The 15,831-nt window shown below is 53.9% G+C and overlaps 1 protein-coding gene across 1 annotated transcript in view; it reads left to right on the forward strand.

Moving 5' to 3' along the window:
- CSMD2 (CUB and Sushi multiple domains 2) overlaps positions 1 to 15,831 on the forward strand; it is a 352,515-nt gene that overhangs the window by 314,717 nt on the left and 21,967 nt on the right. Inside the window, exons 49-55 of the mRNA XM_054395468.1 lie at positions 151 to 339; positions 6,468 to 6,653; positions 7,642 to 7,836; positions 10,166 to 10,339; positions 11,048 to 11,221; positions 13,712 to 13,885; positions 15,396 to 15,584. Coding sequence (XP_054251443.1) covers positions 151 to 339; positions 6,468 to 6,653; positions 7,642 to 7,836; positions 10,166 to 10,339; positions 11,048 to 11,221; positions 13,712 to 13,885; positions 15,396 to 15,584 — 1,281 coding nt within the window. The remainder of the gene's footprint in view (positions 1 to 150; positions 340 to 6,467; positions 6,654 to 7,641; positions 7,837 to 10,165; positions 10,340 to 11,047; positions 11,222 to 13,711; positions 13,886 to 15,395; positions 15,585 to 15,831) is intronic.

The following is a 15,831-nucleotide window of genomic DNA, read 5'->3' on the forward strand; positions in this document are numbered from 1 at the left end:
CAAACTCCTTCATGGAGTGAGGAGCCCCAGCCTGAGCCCAGCACTCCCTCCCCGGTGCTGAGTCCCAGGGGGCTCCTCAGCAGGATGGGAGCTTTGTCTTGCTGCTGCCAGCCCAGGGACTGATTTCTTTCCTTCCACCCTTCTCTCCAGCTCCTTACTGCAGCTTGCCTCAGCCCCCAGCCCATGGGATGATCCTGAGCCAGACAGGTCTGCAGCCTGGCAGCACCGTTCGCTTCGGCTGTGACAGTGGCTACCGGCTGGTGGGGCACAGCACCACCACCTGCACCCAGCACCCCCAGGGCTACTTCCACTGGAGCCAGGCCATCCCTCTGTGCCAAGGTGAGCGCATTGCCAGCAGCTGACAGTCCTAGGGAGGGCTGAGGAAGAGGCAGTCAAGACCAAAGCTGCTGCAGTTCTCCCCCTGCCTGCCCCCACCCAGTGCTCCACTGGGAAGAGCTGGAGGTAGGTGGTGAGGGTTGGGCCTCTTGGAATCAGGGAGTTTGGGTTTGGGAAAGCCCTCTGAGGTCATCCAGTCCAACCATCAACTCAACACCACCATGACCGCTAAACCATGGCCTCAAGTGCCATGGCCACACAGTTTTGAACCCCTCCAGGGATGGGGACTCCACCACCCCCCTGGGCAGCCTGTGCCAATCCCTGACCACTCCTGCAGCGAAGAAATTCTTCCTCATGTCCAACCTAAACCTCCCCTGGTGCAACTTGAGGTCATTTTCCCTCATCCTATCAGTTCTTACTTGGGGGAAGAGCCCAACCCCACCTGGCCCCAGCCTCCTTTCAGGGAGTTGTAGAGAGCCAAAAGGTCTCCCCTCAGCCTCCTCCTTTTCTCCAGGCTGAACACCCCCAGCTCCCTCAGCTGCTCCTCCCCAGCCCTGTTCTCCACACCTTTCCCCAGCTTTGGTCCTTCTCTGGAGCCACTCCTCCATGTCCAAAAGTAGACCCAGTACTCGAGGTGTGGCCTCAGCAGTGCTGAGTCCAGGGGGACAATCCCTGCCCTGGTCCTGCTGGTCCAGGCCAGGGTGCTGGTGGTCTTCTCAGCCACCTGGGCACACTGCTGGCTCACATTCAGATGGCTGTTGACCAGCACTGCCATGTCCTTATATCCAAGTCCTTGGGAATAGAGGAGCAAGGAGGGAATGGAGCAATTGTTTGGGAGAGTTTGGGATGAGGGAGAAAGCATCTGGGTGAGGACTCCCTCTGCAGACACGTTGGAACCCTCTGCAAAGACCTGGCCAGGCCTTGGTTAAGGATGGGAGAAGCTACTGCTTGGAAGGATCTGGAAAAGCTGACAGGAAAGCTTGGATCCTGCTGGGTTTTGGTGACTGGAGACATTCAGAATCAGCCTTGATGTGGCCCTGGGCAGCCTGATCTAGTTGGAGGTGTCCCTGCTGCTTGCAGAGGGGTTGGCCAAGATGACCTTTGAGGGTGCCAATCCAACCTGTGACTCTGATTTCCCTTTGGTGTGTGCAGAAGTGTCCTCTCAGGTCTGTGTGTATCCAGGGGGGGATGGAAAATGCAGCTGGTGCCCAGGTTCTGTGGGCTTCCTCCGAGATTTAGGTCTCTGCTTGTTCTTTCCACTTCTCCTCCCTGATTAACCATAATCTTTATGACACCTCACACCTAGCAGGGGGCTCCTTCCCAGCATGGGAGGGAGGAGAGGGCTGGGGGAGGTGCCCTCAGGGGGCTTTGCTCCTGCTCTGGTTTGTCTCACTGCTGTCTCCACTTTCTGATTGCACCTTTCTCTCCAGCTGCCAATCATCCCCCTGCCTTTGTGTGCCCATCTTTATTCTGATGAAGCCTTTCAGGGGCTTTGAACATGCAGCCATGTTCCAAGCAGCCCAGCACTGGGGATTAATATTGCATTGGGCTTGCCTGGAAACTAGCCAGGGAACCAGGACAGCACAGGCAAAGCCTCACTGCAGTGTCTGCCTTGTTCTCCAGGATTGTTTAGTGTGGGAGGTGCCAAAGAGCCTTGGAAAAATCCTTTCTGTGCTCCTGCATCCCTTAAGTCCCTTTGGAGGTTGCACAGGGGTGGCAGCAGCCCTGCCTCTGGCAGGTGGGTTTGTGCTGGGGCTGTTTGTGTCCCTTTGGAGCCTTCTTGGGGCTGTGTTTGTTTAAAGGGGAGTGGGGAGGGCTAAGGCAGGACCCTGCCTCCCAGTTCTGTTGGCAAGGGGGAGCTGGGAAACTGGGCAGGAGCTCAGAGAGAGCTGCAGCCTCTGTGATGGCATGGATGGGGGAAACACCAAGTGCTGGAATAGAATCAGAGAATTGCTTGGGTTGGAAAAGGCCTCTAAGATCATCCAGTCCAACCAGCAACCCAACCCCACCATGGCCCAGAGTCCCCTGGCCACAGGTTTCTTGAACAGCTCCATGGTGCCATGCTGTGGGGTGGGAGCTCTGTGGGGATGGGGTTTGGCTGTCTGCTTGGTGGGTGTGCAGCAACCCCACAGCCACTCTGCTCATGGCACTGTCTGAGAGCAGAGCAGTGTTGTGGAAGGAGAGAGTTTGGATGCAGGGAGCCATCATCTGTTGATTTGTTTCTTGGTTTGATCCACCTGGAATCATGGAATTGTGTCAGCTGGCAAAGCTCTCCAAGGTCATCCACTCCAACCATCAACCCAGCACCACCATGGCCACCAAACCCTGCCACAAAGGCCATGGCCACCCTTGAACACCTCCAAGGATGGGGACCCCACCACCTCCCTGGGCAGCCTGTGCCAATCCCTGACCACTCTTGAAGCAAAGAAATTGTTCCTAGTCAACAACCTAAACCTCGAGGCTGTTTCCTCTCATCCTATTTCTGGTTGCCTGGGGGAAGAGGCCAACCCCACCTGGCTTCACCCTCCCTTCAGGGAGTTGTAGAGAGCAATGAGGTCTCCTTTCAGCCTCCTTTTCTCCAGGCTGAACACCCCCAGTCCCCTCAGCTGCTCCTGAATGAGCAGAGGAGCCACAGCAAGACCAGCAAGCACCAGGGGCTGTCATGGCAACTGTGCTTCCCAAGCCCTTAGCCCAGCATGGGGAATTTCCCTGGTGTGCTGCTTTTCTGTAAAGGAAAATCAGGGAATCCAGGACAGGGCTGAGTGCTGCTAAGCACTTTGCTGCCCTGGTCTGCTGGAATGCCTCCTGCTCAGCTCCCACATCTTTTGTTACTTCCAAGAGGTGTATTGGTGTGTGGGGAAGTATGGATTTTAAAGGTGGGGAGGAGAGATGGAGGAGGGATGCATGGGGAGGAGAGGGAGGAGGGAGGTATGGGGAGGAGATGGAGGTGTGGGGAGGAGAGGGAGGAGGGAGGTGTGGGGAGGAGATGGAGGTGTGGGGAGGAGAGGGAGGAGGGAGGTGTGGGGAGGAGATGGAGGTGTGGGGAGGAGGAAGGTGTGGGGAGGAGAGGGAGGAGGAAGGTGTGGGGAGGAGAGGGAGGAGAGGAAGGTGTGGGGAGGAGAGGGAGGAGGAAGGTGTGGGGAGGAGATGGAGGTGTGGGGAGGAGAGAGAGGAGGGAGGTGTGGGGAGGAGATGGAGGTGTGGGGAGGAGAGGGAGGAGGAAGGTGTGGGGAGGAGAGGGAGGAGAGGAAGGTGTGGGGAGGAGAGGGAGGTGTGGGGAGGAGAGAGAGGAGGGAGGTGTGGGGAGGAGAGGGAGGAGGGAGGTGTGGGGAGGAGAGGGAGGAGGGAGGTGTGGGGAGGAGAGGGAGGAGAGGAAGGTGTGGGGAGGAGAGGGAGGAGAGGGAGGTGTGGGGAGGAGAGAGAGGAGGGAGGTGTGGGGAGGAGAGAGAGGAGGGAGGTGTGGGGAGGAGAGAGAGGAGGGAGGTGTGGGGAGGAGAGGGAGGAGGGAGGTGTGGGGGGTGGGAAGGATGTGCATGGAAGAGGAATCACTGACAGCAGCAATCCACAGCAGGAAGCAGTCCCCAAGCACCAGTTCCCAGGCCACCAGGGAGTCAGAGCCAGACCATCCATGGCTTGTCAGTGCCTGGTTTGGGAGGGTGGGGTTACTGAACACCCCCAGGTCTGTGCCATGGGATGGAGGGATGTGGGAAGAGGTTTTCCCACAGGAGCTGCATGAGAAGCACTAAAGCCACCCTGTGCCATTCTGGTTCAGCTGAAGGTGTGATGTACCAGGAGCTCCATGGGCACAGCCTGTGGTGCCACCCCCTGGCAGTCACCAACAGGGAATGAATCTGGGGACCAAATCAAGGCATTTTAGGCAGAGCCCTGCTCTGATTTCCCCCTTGAGAGGTGCACACAGAGCAGCTGGGTCAGGATCTTGGTGCTGGATGTGGCTCTGGAAGAGCCTGGCTGTGCAGCAAGGAGCAGGGCTTGCTGGTCTGGTTGGAACAGCTCCTGTGGGAATGTCACCTCCTCCCTCTTTCCCCGTGTTTACATCAGGAATCTCAACACTGCCCCTTGCTTATCAAGTGCCCAGAGATGGATGTGGGAGGTGAGCAGCAGCAAGCTGAGGCTGTGGGAGAATTGGTGGTGGAGCAGCTCCCCCGCCTGGCCTCGGGGCTGGCTCCTCTCTGCTTCCCTGCTTCAGCTCCATCAAACCCAACATCCTCTATTTTTAACCCCCCTCCACAGCTCTCAAAGCCAACTGGCAACCTGTGGTGTTGGGCTGGACTCCATTCCTCATCCATCCTGCTGGCCACACGGCAGAGATTTGGGAACTCAATTCCCAGCCCTGCCTAAACTGCTCAACACGTTCAGGAGAGGGGGAGCTGGGGGTGCCCTTAAGCACATGGTGGAGCTAACAGTTGGCATGTGCCAGAGCTTGCCAGCACAGAATCCTCTTCCCCTTCCCACTCCCCTCTGAATAATCTTCACTCCATGCTCCATCCTGGCTGACATTTCTGGGAGCAGCAGAGAAGGCTGTGCAGGGAGCAGCCTGGTGTTGGCACACTGGAGGAGAACACCAGATGAGCTCATACATCTTTGCTGGCTCTGCTGCCTATTTTTAAGCTGCTTTGTTTTTCTGGAATCCCAGCTGCAGATTTGCTTTCAGAGCCTCTGTCCCTTTCCCCAGCACATCATCTTCCTGCAGACAGAGTTTCTGGGCATCTAAACCTCACTCCTCCCCACCTCCCCCCTCTAAGTGCTTCTTGTTTGGTTGGTTGGTTGTTTCTTCCTCCTGGACCACCACACTCTCCCTGGGTCTCTCCCCAAGCCAAATGTTGGTTTGGTTTCAGAGTCACCAAATGTTGGGGGTTAAGAGGGACCTCTGAAGATGTGGGAGCTGAGCTCTCCCTGGGTCTCTCCCCAAGCCAAATGTTGGTTTGGTTTCAGACTCACCAAATGTTGGGGGTTGGGAAGGACCTCTGAAGATGTGGGAGGTGAGCTCTCCCTGGGTCTCTCCCCAGGCCAAATGTTGGTTTGGTTTCACTGAGTCAACCAAGTGTTGGGGGTTAAGAGGGACCTCTGAAGATCATCAAGCCCAATCCCCCTGCCAGAGCAGGGTCATCTGAAGCAAGTCAAATAGAAACACATCCAAGTGGGCCTTGGAAGTCTCCAGAGATGGAGATTCCAGCAGCTCACTCTATGATGCTATGACTTTGCTGGGGGGTGGGCAGCCTGGGAAGAGGCTCAGCTTTCTCTCCAGCCTCTTTGTCCTGATGCATCATCCCAAAGGAACCCTCCAGCTGCCAGGTGGAAGGGAAGGAGCAGGACTTTCCAGGTCCCCTCTTCTTCTGCCTGAGAATGAAATTGGTATTCAGCCTGGCTGCTTGTCTAGACACCCAGCCTTGTGGAGAGATTGGCCAAGCTCCTCAGCTCGCTGAAGTGACACCCTTGTGATTATCACTGCAGCCAGGGATGTGCCTGCTGCTGCTAATGGGAGCCTGTGGAATTACTCACACCTATTAGCAGCACCAGCACCTGCAAGGGGTAGGGAGCTGTGCTCCAGCATGGGCCAGCTCCTGCAGCAGGAGTGGGCAGCAGGTGGGGAGAGGGGATTCTGCCACTCTGCTCTGATCTGCTCTGGGTGAGACCTCATCTGCAGTGCTCTGCCCACCTCTTGGACCTGCAACACAAGAGGAAAGTGGACCTGATGGAGCAGGTCCAGAGGAGAGCCCCAGAGATGATCAGAGGGCTGGAGAACCTCTCCTATGAGGACAGGCTGGGGAGGGACTGTTTAGAAGGGCTGTGGGGATAGGATGAGGAGCAAGGGTTTGAAACTGGAGCAGGGCAGAGTTAGGTTGGACATCAGGAGGAAGTTCTGCACAATGAGGGTGGTGAGATGCTGGAACAGGCTGCCCAAGAATGTGGTTGAGGACAACCTCAACCTGATGTGTCCCTGGGCAGCCTGCTCTAGTTGAAGGTCTCCCTGCTGCCTGCGGGTAGGGGGGTTGGACACAATGACCTTGGAGGGTCCAGCCTCTGCTCTTGGGATCCGGGCTCTCAGCTCCCCACAGCTCCAAGGTGCAGCTGGAAGGTGACTGATTTCTTGGCTGTGTTTTTTTGCCCAGCTCTCTCCTGCGGCGTTCCCCGCGCCCCCAGGAACGGCGTCGTCTTTGGCAAGGAGTACACGGTGGGGACCACAGCCATGTACCACTGCAACCAGGGCTTCCAGCTGCAGCCTGGGGAGCAGGCCAGCACAGAGTGCCTGCAGGCAGGGCACTGGAGCAATGGGGACCAGCCCCCCCAGTGTGTGGGTGAGTGTCTGCAGCCCCATGGGCAGCTTTGTGAGGTCCTGCAGCAGAGGCTTCCAGCTCCAGCAGGGCCCGGTGCAGGATTTCAGATGCCAGGTTCCTAATCCTGCAGAACTTGGGTCTGATGGCCCCTCTCAGGCTGTCATTGTTTGACACTTTTAAAACACTACCAAGGGTCAGGGTTGGTCACCAGAGGAGTGACAGAGGCTCTCTACGAGCCCATCCCCATTCCCAAGTGGAAGAGAAAAGGAGGGAGAGTGATGGGTTGGGAAAGAAACTAACCCAGTTGGGATGGACACGAGAACAATCCATTCAAATAGATCCATACAGTGTGGAAACCAACCCCTGATGGCAATGACACCACCATTGTCACCACTGGTGCTGGGGGCAGCCACTGGGGAAGTCCCAGACTGGACTCAGTGGCAAATGAGACGCAGATTCAGGAACTGGATTCAGGAACACAGGGATGGGGATCAAAGGCAAAATGGGCAAAGTCCTCCTCAGACAGTGGCCACTGAAAAAGAGGCTTGATCCTGGTGATGCCTCAACTTTACCTTGAAGACCTCCATGGGTTGCAATCCCTTATCCTGTCCACTGCTCCCCACAGGTGCACCTCTGACTTCCTGCACCCCCAGGGGGGACACAAGCTGTGGCACTGCCCTCAGTCTGCCCCAGAGCAAGTCCTAACCAGAGCCTTTCTGCAGCCCAGCCCTTGGTAGAAACTGTTTAACATCAACTTCTCCCTGCTAGCAGCAGCCCCTGGCTGTGCAAACCTGCCCTGAGCTTCAGGCAGTGCCTCTCTGAGCAGAGCCTGAGCTGAGACATCACAGCACCGCCCAGCACCGGTTCTGCTCTGGGCTCAGAGATGCTAATGCTGGCCCCCTGGTTGAAAAGCCACCACACTTGCTGGAAAGCCCTGAAGTGGCCTGGACTTCCACATCTGCTAACACATCTCTGTCTCCTTTCTCTCCCCTGGTTCTCTGGCTCTCAGCTGTCACCTGTCCTGATATCAACAGCATCGCGGTTGAGCACGGCCGCTGGCGGCTGACCTACGAGGTCCAGTACCACTACAATGCCCAGCTCATGCTCAGCTGTGACCCTGGCTACTACTACACTGGCCAGAGGGTCATCAAGTGCCAAGCCAATGGGAAGTGGAGCATAGGAGAACCCATGCCCACCTGCAAAAGTAAGAGCAGCAAAGCTCAGGAGCCGTGCCGGGGGGTGGGAGCTCTGTGGGGATGGGGTTTGGTTGTCTGCTTGGTGGGTGTGCAGCAACCCCACAGCCACTCTGCTCATGGCACTGTCTGAGAGCAGAGCAGTGTTGTGGAAGGAGAGAGTTTGGATGCAGGGAGCCATCATCTGTTGATTTGTTTCTTGGTTTGATCCACCTGGAATCATGGAATTGTGTCAGCTGGCAAAGCTCTCCAAGGTCATCCACTCCAACCATCAACCCAGCACCACCATGGCCACCAAACCCTGCCACAAAGGCCATGGCCACAGGTGTCTTGAACACCTCCAGGGATGGGAACTCCACCATCTCCCTGGGCAGCCTCTTCCAATGCCTGACCACTCTTTCAGGAAAGAAATTGTTCCTAATCTCCAACCTAAACCTCCCCTGGGGCAACATGAGGCTGTTTCCTCCTGTCCTGTTTCTAGTTACCTGGGGGAAAAGACCAACCTCACCTGGCTCCAGCCTCCTTTCAGGGAAGTTGTAGAGAGCAATGAGGTCTCCCCCCAGCCTCCTTTTCTCCAGGCTGAACACCCCCAGTTCCCTCAGCTGCTCCTCCCCAGCCCTGTTCTCCAGACATTTCCCCAACTCCGTTGCCCTTCTCTGGTCCCACTCCAGGCCCTCAATGTCCTTCTTGGAGTGAGGAGCCCAAACCTGAACCATTATGTGAGTTGTGACCTCACCAGTGCTGAATGCAGGGGAATGACTTCTGCCCTGGTCCTGCTGGCCATACCATTGCTGATCCAGGCCAGGCTGCTGGTGGCCTTCCAAAGAGTTCTGCTGGAGTTCAAGCACAAGCTGCTCTGGTCCTGTTGGCTTCCAGCAGCTTGGCTCTCACTGCTGCCAGATGCTCTGAAGTTTGCATTTAAGAAAGAAACTAACCCCCCCTCCCGATTTAAAACCTCACTTCTCCCAGGTTCTTTGCAAGCACCAAGCTTGCAGGGGCAGTGGTGTCACCACCAGCTGCTCACTCAGTTGTCCTGCTTTGGATCTTTGCTTCAGCCATAGGTGAAGGCTTTTTTTTCTCTCTATGTACAGACAGGGACAGAAAAAAATTCTCCTTCCAAACGGCAGCTTTCCCTCCCCTCCTGCCTCCTTTTGTTTCTGGAACTGCAGCTGCCAGCTCTGGTGACAGATGTAGTCCTACCCCTGCTTGCTCTTCAGCCAGATCTGGGAGCATGAGCCTGACCTCTTTTTATTTCTCCTGTGTTATTGCCACCTAAATCCAAGTGACAGGATCTTGGCACCATGCTAAGGGCAGAAGCACCCAGCCTGAGTCTTTTGATTTCTTGCTGTGTGCAAAAGCTCCAAGAGGGTTTGCAGAGCTTTGAGGTAGAGAAAACAAAGAGCTGAAGGTTGTGGCTTCTAGGATTTGATCCGGAGCTGCATTGCCAGGGGCTGCAGGGCAGGCTCTGGCTGCACCCCACAAACCAGGCTTTCAGATGGGTGTGCTCTGTGGGGCTGGGCTTTAGATGTCAGATCTGTCCTGGAGTTCATTGTGTCACTTTATGATTGGAAATCTTGGGTCATTTTGTGGCTTTTCTGGCAGTCAGGCTTCATGGCTGCATCCAGGAAATGGTGGAAAACTTCCTGTGTGAAAAGTTTCTCTGTGACAAACTTCTGGGGCTTCTTCCTGGCCATTCTTATCTTTAGTTCTTGCCTTGTGTCCTGAAGCACAAACTTAGAGAATCAGAGAATTGTTTCACTTGGCAAAGCCCTCCAAGATCATCCAGTCCAGCCATCAACCCAACCCCACCACGGCCACTAAACCATGGCCCCAAATGCCATGGCCACACTTTTCTTGAACACCTCCAGGGATGAGGACTCTGCCACCTCCCTGGGCAGCCTGTTCCAAATCCTGACCACTCTTCCAAGAAAGAAATTGTCCCTCATATCCAACCTCACCCTCCCCTGGTGCAACTTGAGGCCATTTCCTCTCATTCTATTGCTTGTTCTTGGAAGAAGACCCCAACCCCATCTGGCTCCAGCCTCCTTTCAGGGAGTTGTAGAGAGCCAGAAGATCTCCCCTCAGCCTCCTTTTCTCCAGGCTGCACAACCCCAGTTTCCTCAGCTGCTTCTCACCAGCCCTGCTCTCCAGATCCTTCCCCAGCTCTGTTGCCTTTCTCTGGACCCGCCATGTACCCTGACTCTGAATTGTTGCATCATCCATGGAACTCTTTCAAGTCCCTTCCCCCTCATTTCTGGCTCCGGCAGCGCCTCGTGGTGAGCATCACTGAGTGTGCCTGCTCCCAAACCGGAGCTCATGGTGCTTTGGGATCTCTCCTAGTTATCTCCTGTGGAGACCTGCCAACTCCTCCCAATGGCAACAAGATTGGCACTCTGACCAGCTATGGGGCCACAGCCATCTTCTCCTGCAACACTGGCTACACCCTGGTAGGCTCCCGGGTGAGGGAGTGCATGGCCAACGGACTGTGGAGTGGAACAGAGGTCAGGTGTCTGGGTAGGTGTGGGGGGTCCATGCTGTCTGTTGGGAAAGAGTCCTGGGTGGTGTTGGGTTTACTGCTGCTGCTCCTTTGGTTTCATTTATCATAGATTTGTAGAACTGCTTGGGGTTGGAAGGGTAAAGATCATCCAGTTCTCAACCCCCACTGCCATGGGCACCTTCCACTAGGGAATTGGAAGAAGGCTTTGTGGCAGGCTGCTTGCCTGATCACTGAACCATGGAATGGGTTGGGTTGGGTTGGAAGGGACCTCAAAGATCAGCCAGTTCCAACCCCCTGCCATGGGCAGGGACACCTCCCACCAGCTCAGGTTGCTCAAGGCCTCATCCAACCTGACCTTGAACACCTCCAGGGAGGGAACATCCACAACCTCCCTGGACAACCTGTACCAGTGTCTCCTCACCCTCCCTGTCAAGAATTTCTTCCTCATCTCCAGTCTCAATCTCCCCTCTTCCAGCTCAAAGCCATTCCCCCTCTTCCTGTCACTACAAGCCCTTGTTAAAAGTCCCTCCCCAGCCCTCCTGTAGCCCCCTTCAGGTACTGGAAGGCTGCTTTAAGGTCTCCCCAGAGCCTTCTCTTCTCCAGGCTGCAGGCAGCAGGGTCTGGAATTCAGGGGCAGCGCAGAGTCAGGGCAGTGGGCGCGGGATGGCTTCAGGCCGGGCACCACGAGCCGCCGGTGGTGATGCTCTCTTGTCTCCCTGTTGCAGCTGGGCACTGTGGTGTGCCCAGCCCCATTGTGAACGGGCAGATCAATGGGGAGAACTTCAACTACCGTGGCAGTGTGGTGTACCAGTGCAGCCCGGGGTTCCGCCTGATCGGGATGTCGGTGCGGATCTGCCAGCAGGACCACCGCTGGTCCGGGAAGACTCCTGTCTGTGTGCGTAAGTACAGCGACTGCTGCTGCAGCCCTGCTGCTGCCAAAAGGGCTCTGCTCAAGCATCCACACCTCCAGCTGCACAGCCAAGGCTGCCTCGGCTTGGAAGGGACCCTCAAAGTGCAGCTTGGCCGAGCCCGCTGCAGGCAGCAGGGACACCTCCAGCTAGAGCAGGCTGCCCGGGGACACCTCAAGTCTGGTCTTGAAGGTCTCCAAGGATGGGGCCTCAACCACCTCCTTGGGCAACCTGTTCCAGTGTCTCCCACCCTCATTGTGCAGAACTTCCTCCTGATGTCCAACCTAAATCTGCCCTGCTCCAGTTTCAAACCACTGCTCCTCATCCTAACCCCACATCCCTTCTAAACAGTCCCTCTCCAGCCTTCCAGGAGGTCCCCTTCAGATACTGAAGGTCCCCTTCAGATATTGGAGGTCCCCTTCAGATATTGGAGACCCCCTTCAGATATTGGAGACCCCCCTTCAGATATTGGAGATCCCCTTCAGATATTGGAGACCCCCTTCAGATATTGGAGATCCCCTTCAGATATTGGAGACCCCCTTCAGATATTGGAGGTCCCCTTCAGGTATTGGAGGTCCCCTTCAGGTTTTGGAGGTCCCCTTCAGGTTTTGGAGGTCCCCTTCAGATATTGGAGGTCCCCTTCAGATATTGGAGACCCCCTTCAGATATTGGAGATCCCCTTCAGATATTGGAGGTCCCCTTCAGATATTGGAGGTCCCCTTCAGGTATTGGAGGTCCCCTTCAGATATTGGAGGTCCCCTTCAGATATTGGAGATCCCCTTCAGATATTGGAGGTCCCCTTCAGGTACTGGAGGTCCCCTTCAGGTTGAGTCTAAGTTGCTTTGCACGCAGCCAATGTGCTGCACAAACATCCTCGGGTGAGGATGAGGAGGGAGCTGAGTTGCAGCAGGAATGACAGTGCAGTGTTTTTGGGCTGCTTTGCTGCTTCCCTCTGCCTGTGAATTCCACCTTGCTTTGGTGGTTTTCATACACTGAGTTTCTAATCCTACAGAATCATTGAACCCCAGCGTGGTGAGGGTTGGAAGGGACCTCTGGAGCTCATCCAGTCCAACCCCCCCTGCTCCAGCAGGGCACCCACAACAGCTTGCCCAGCAGCACAATGGCCAGGGGGTGTTGGAAGCTCTACAGAGGAGACTCCACAACTTCTGTGGGCAGCCTGCTTCAGGGCTCCAGCACCCTCACACCAAAGTTTCTCCTCCAGTTCAGACAGAACCTCCTGGATTCCAGTCTGTGTCCCTTGTGTCCCTGAGTCCCACTGTAAAAGGCTGAGCCCATTTGAAGGTGGGCTTTCTGTGACCACCCTTTATTGGGGTGCAGAAAGCTTCAAGGCAGACACAGCCCCACCTTTGAGACCCACACTCTGTGCTGGGGGAGAATCAATCTGTCTCCTCCCCTGATCTGCAGTCCCAGGTCACTTTGCACAACCTGCTCATTTATTTTTTTTTCCAGTAAATAAGCTCTAATTAAAGGCAATCTCTGGAGCTCTGAGGTGTTAATAAGTTTAAACACCTTCTTATCAATGGACAGAGCAATCCATACATTTCCTATCATGATTCTCCACTTGTTTGCTTCCAATCTCTCCTGGCTGCTTCAGAGCTTCACCTGCTGAGGCAGAGCAATGAAAAGAAGATGGGAAGTGAGGAATGAACTGGGAATGGATGTGCAGATCCCAGCCTGGCAATAAGAAGCAGAGTTCTGTAGAGGTTGGCAAAGGTTGGAGGATGTCTCTGATTCGACTTGAGGGCTTCCCAGTTCAAGAGGGACAGGGATGTCCTAGAGAGAGTCCAATGGAGGCTACAAAGTGATGAAGGGATTGGAACATCTGACTGATGAGGAAAGGCTGAGAGCTCTGGGGCTGTTCAGCCTGGTGAAGAGCAGAGAGGGGACCTGATCAATATCTATAAACATCTGAAGGGTGGGGGGGCAAGAAGGTTCCAGGCTCTTTTCAGTGGCGCCCTGTGAGAGGACAAGAGGCAATGGACACAAACTGGAAGGCAGGAAGGTCCACTCCTACATGAAGAAAAACTTCTCTGGTGTGAGGGTGCTGGAGCCCTTGGAGCAGGCTGCCCAGAGAGGCTGTGGAGTCTCCTTGTCTGCAAACCTTCAAGCCCCACCTGGATGTGTTCCTGTGTGACCTGCCCTAGGTGCTCTGGGGTGGGTTCCAGGGTGGATGCAGGGTGTTTTTATGGTCTCTCCTTCCTTGGGAACCTTTCTTATTTTACTTCCTCCATAAGTAATCCACTTTCTTCCAGGCACAAAAGGAACGTTTCCAAGTTTCCCAGTTTACTCCAAGCAAACACCAAGGTCTCTGTGCAGAGCCCTTTCTCCTCCCAGGCTGCCCTGCTTCCCACTGGGGTTTGCACTCGAGTTCACTTCTCAAATTCGAATATATCCATTCAAAAATGTACATTTGTATATATAAAAATCTAAACCAGCAACATCTCCCATTTCTGATTGCAGCTATCACTTGTGGCCACCCTGGCAACCCTGCCAATGGCTTGACCCAAGGGACTCAGTTCAACCTGAACGATGTGGCCAAGTTTGTGTGCAACACTGGGTACAGACTGGAAGGGGCATCCCAGTCCCAGTGCTTGGCCAACGGGCAGTGGAGCAGCACCCTGCCCTCCTGCCGGGGTAAGTCACCTGCCCCCACCCCAGGGGGGCACATGGGGCTTGTCTGACTCTTCCCTCTTTGGTTTCTCTGAACCCACCTCGTCACAAAGTCATGCAAACCAAGTCTGGTGGTTCCTCAGGAACCTACAAGAGATCTTTTGAGCCCTGTGGAAGTCTCATGCAGCAAACCTGGTCTGCCCTTGGGCTTCACTCTGAGCTGTTAATGGATCCTGCCCAGGCTTTGCCTCCCCCAAGGTGCTGCAGTGTGTGTTGTAAGGGAGGAGGACACCAGAAAACAGCAGGCCAGACCCTTAGCAGAAGTTCCAGGGTGGATATTGGGGAAGTCTCCTTCCTTGGGACCTCTTTTCCCCATGGATAAGCCACGTCCTTCCAGGCACAAAAGGAACGTTTCCAAGTTTCCCAGTTTACTCCAAGCAAACACCAAGGTCTCTGTGCAGAGCCCTTTCTCCTCCTAGGCTGCCCTGCTTCCCACTGGGGTTTGCACTCGAGTTCACTTCTCAAATTCCCTCCTCTCCCTGCACTCCCTCTCTCCCTGCTCCCTCAATCCAATCTCTCTGTCCATGCTGTTGCTGCGTTGGTCAAGGAATCAATTGTCCTCCACTGGTACCAGTCCCAGTTTTGGGGCCAGAGGGCAAGGCTCTGCTGCTGAGCCTCATGAGGCAGGGTGAGACCCTGCAGCATTGCCTCTGCTCTCTCTGGTTTTCTTTCTTCCTTTTTTTAAATTTATTTTTTTCCTTTAAAAAAAAAAAAAAAGAAAAAAAAAGGATTTTTTCAGCCTCAAAGAATCTTTATGACAAAAAAAAAAATCACTAAAAAATCCAATCTGAAACTGTGCAATATGTGAGTTACAATTTTCTTCCTTGTATTTCCTTGCTCATTTTATTTATTTTGGTTTTTTTTGTTTATGGTTTGTTTTCTTTGGTGGTTGGTTGTTTTTGTTTTTTTTTTTTGGTTGGAGAATCCTCTGTTCTTTTTTACACCCTTTGTTATGGGTTTTGCTTTGTTTTGCTTTGCTTTACTTTGTTTTGCTTTGTTTTGCTTTGCTTTGGCTTTGTTTTGTTTTACTTTGCTTTGTTTTGTTTTGCTTTGTTTTTTTTTACTTTGCTTTGTTTTGCTTTGCTTTGGCTTTGCTTTGGCTTTGTTTTGTTTTGCTTTGCTTTGGCTTTGTTTTGTTTTGCTTTGTTACTTTGTTTTGCTTTGCTTTGGCTTTGTTTTGCTTTGCTTTGGCTTTGTTTTGTTTTGCTTTGTTACTTTGTTTTGCTTTGTTTTACTTTGCTTTGTTTTGTTTTGCTTTGTTTTGTTTTACTTTACTTTGTTTTGTTTTGCTTTGCTTTGTTTTCCTTTGCTGTGTTTTGCTCTGTTTTGCTTTGCTCTGTTTTGCTTTGCTCTGTTTTGCTTTGCTTTGTTTTGTTTTGCTTTGCTTTGCTTTGTTTGGGTTGTTTTGGGGTCTTTTTGGAGGGTTTTCTTTGTTTGTTTGTTTTCTTTTTGTGGTTTGTTTGTTTGTTTGCAGTTGTAAACTGTACTGACCCCGGGCACCTGGAAAACAGCATCCGACAAGTGCAGCCAAGTGGTCCTCACAGATTCAGCTTTGGAACAACTGTCTCATACCAGTGCAGCCATGGATATTACTTATTGGGTACCCATGTCCTTACCTGTCAGGGGGATGGCACTTGGGACCGTGCCCTCCCCCAGTGTCTTTGTAAGTTGGTCACAATTATTCCACCCTCCACGTTTTCATCCCCTGCAGTTCTCTGTGGCTTAGCTCAATGGTTATGGGGGGAAAAAAAAAACCAAACCAACCAACAATAAGCTGGGTCCAAACTTCCTTTGTATTCCACAAAGAATCAGAGAATTGTTTCAGCTGGAAAAGCTCTCCAAGGTCATCAAGCCCAGCACCACCATGGCCTTTAGTTAAAGCATGTCCCAAAGCACCATAGCCATGATTT

The sequence above is a fragment of the Indicator indicator genome, chromosome 33, assembly GCF_027791375.1.
Source record: "Indicator indicator isolate 239-I01 chromosome 33, UM_Iind_1.1, whole genome shotgun sequence".
Lineage (NCBI taxonomy): Eukaryota > Metazoa > Chordata > Aves > Piciformes > Indicatoridae > Indicator > Indicator indicator.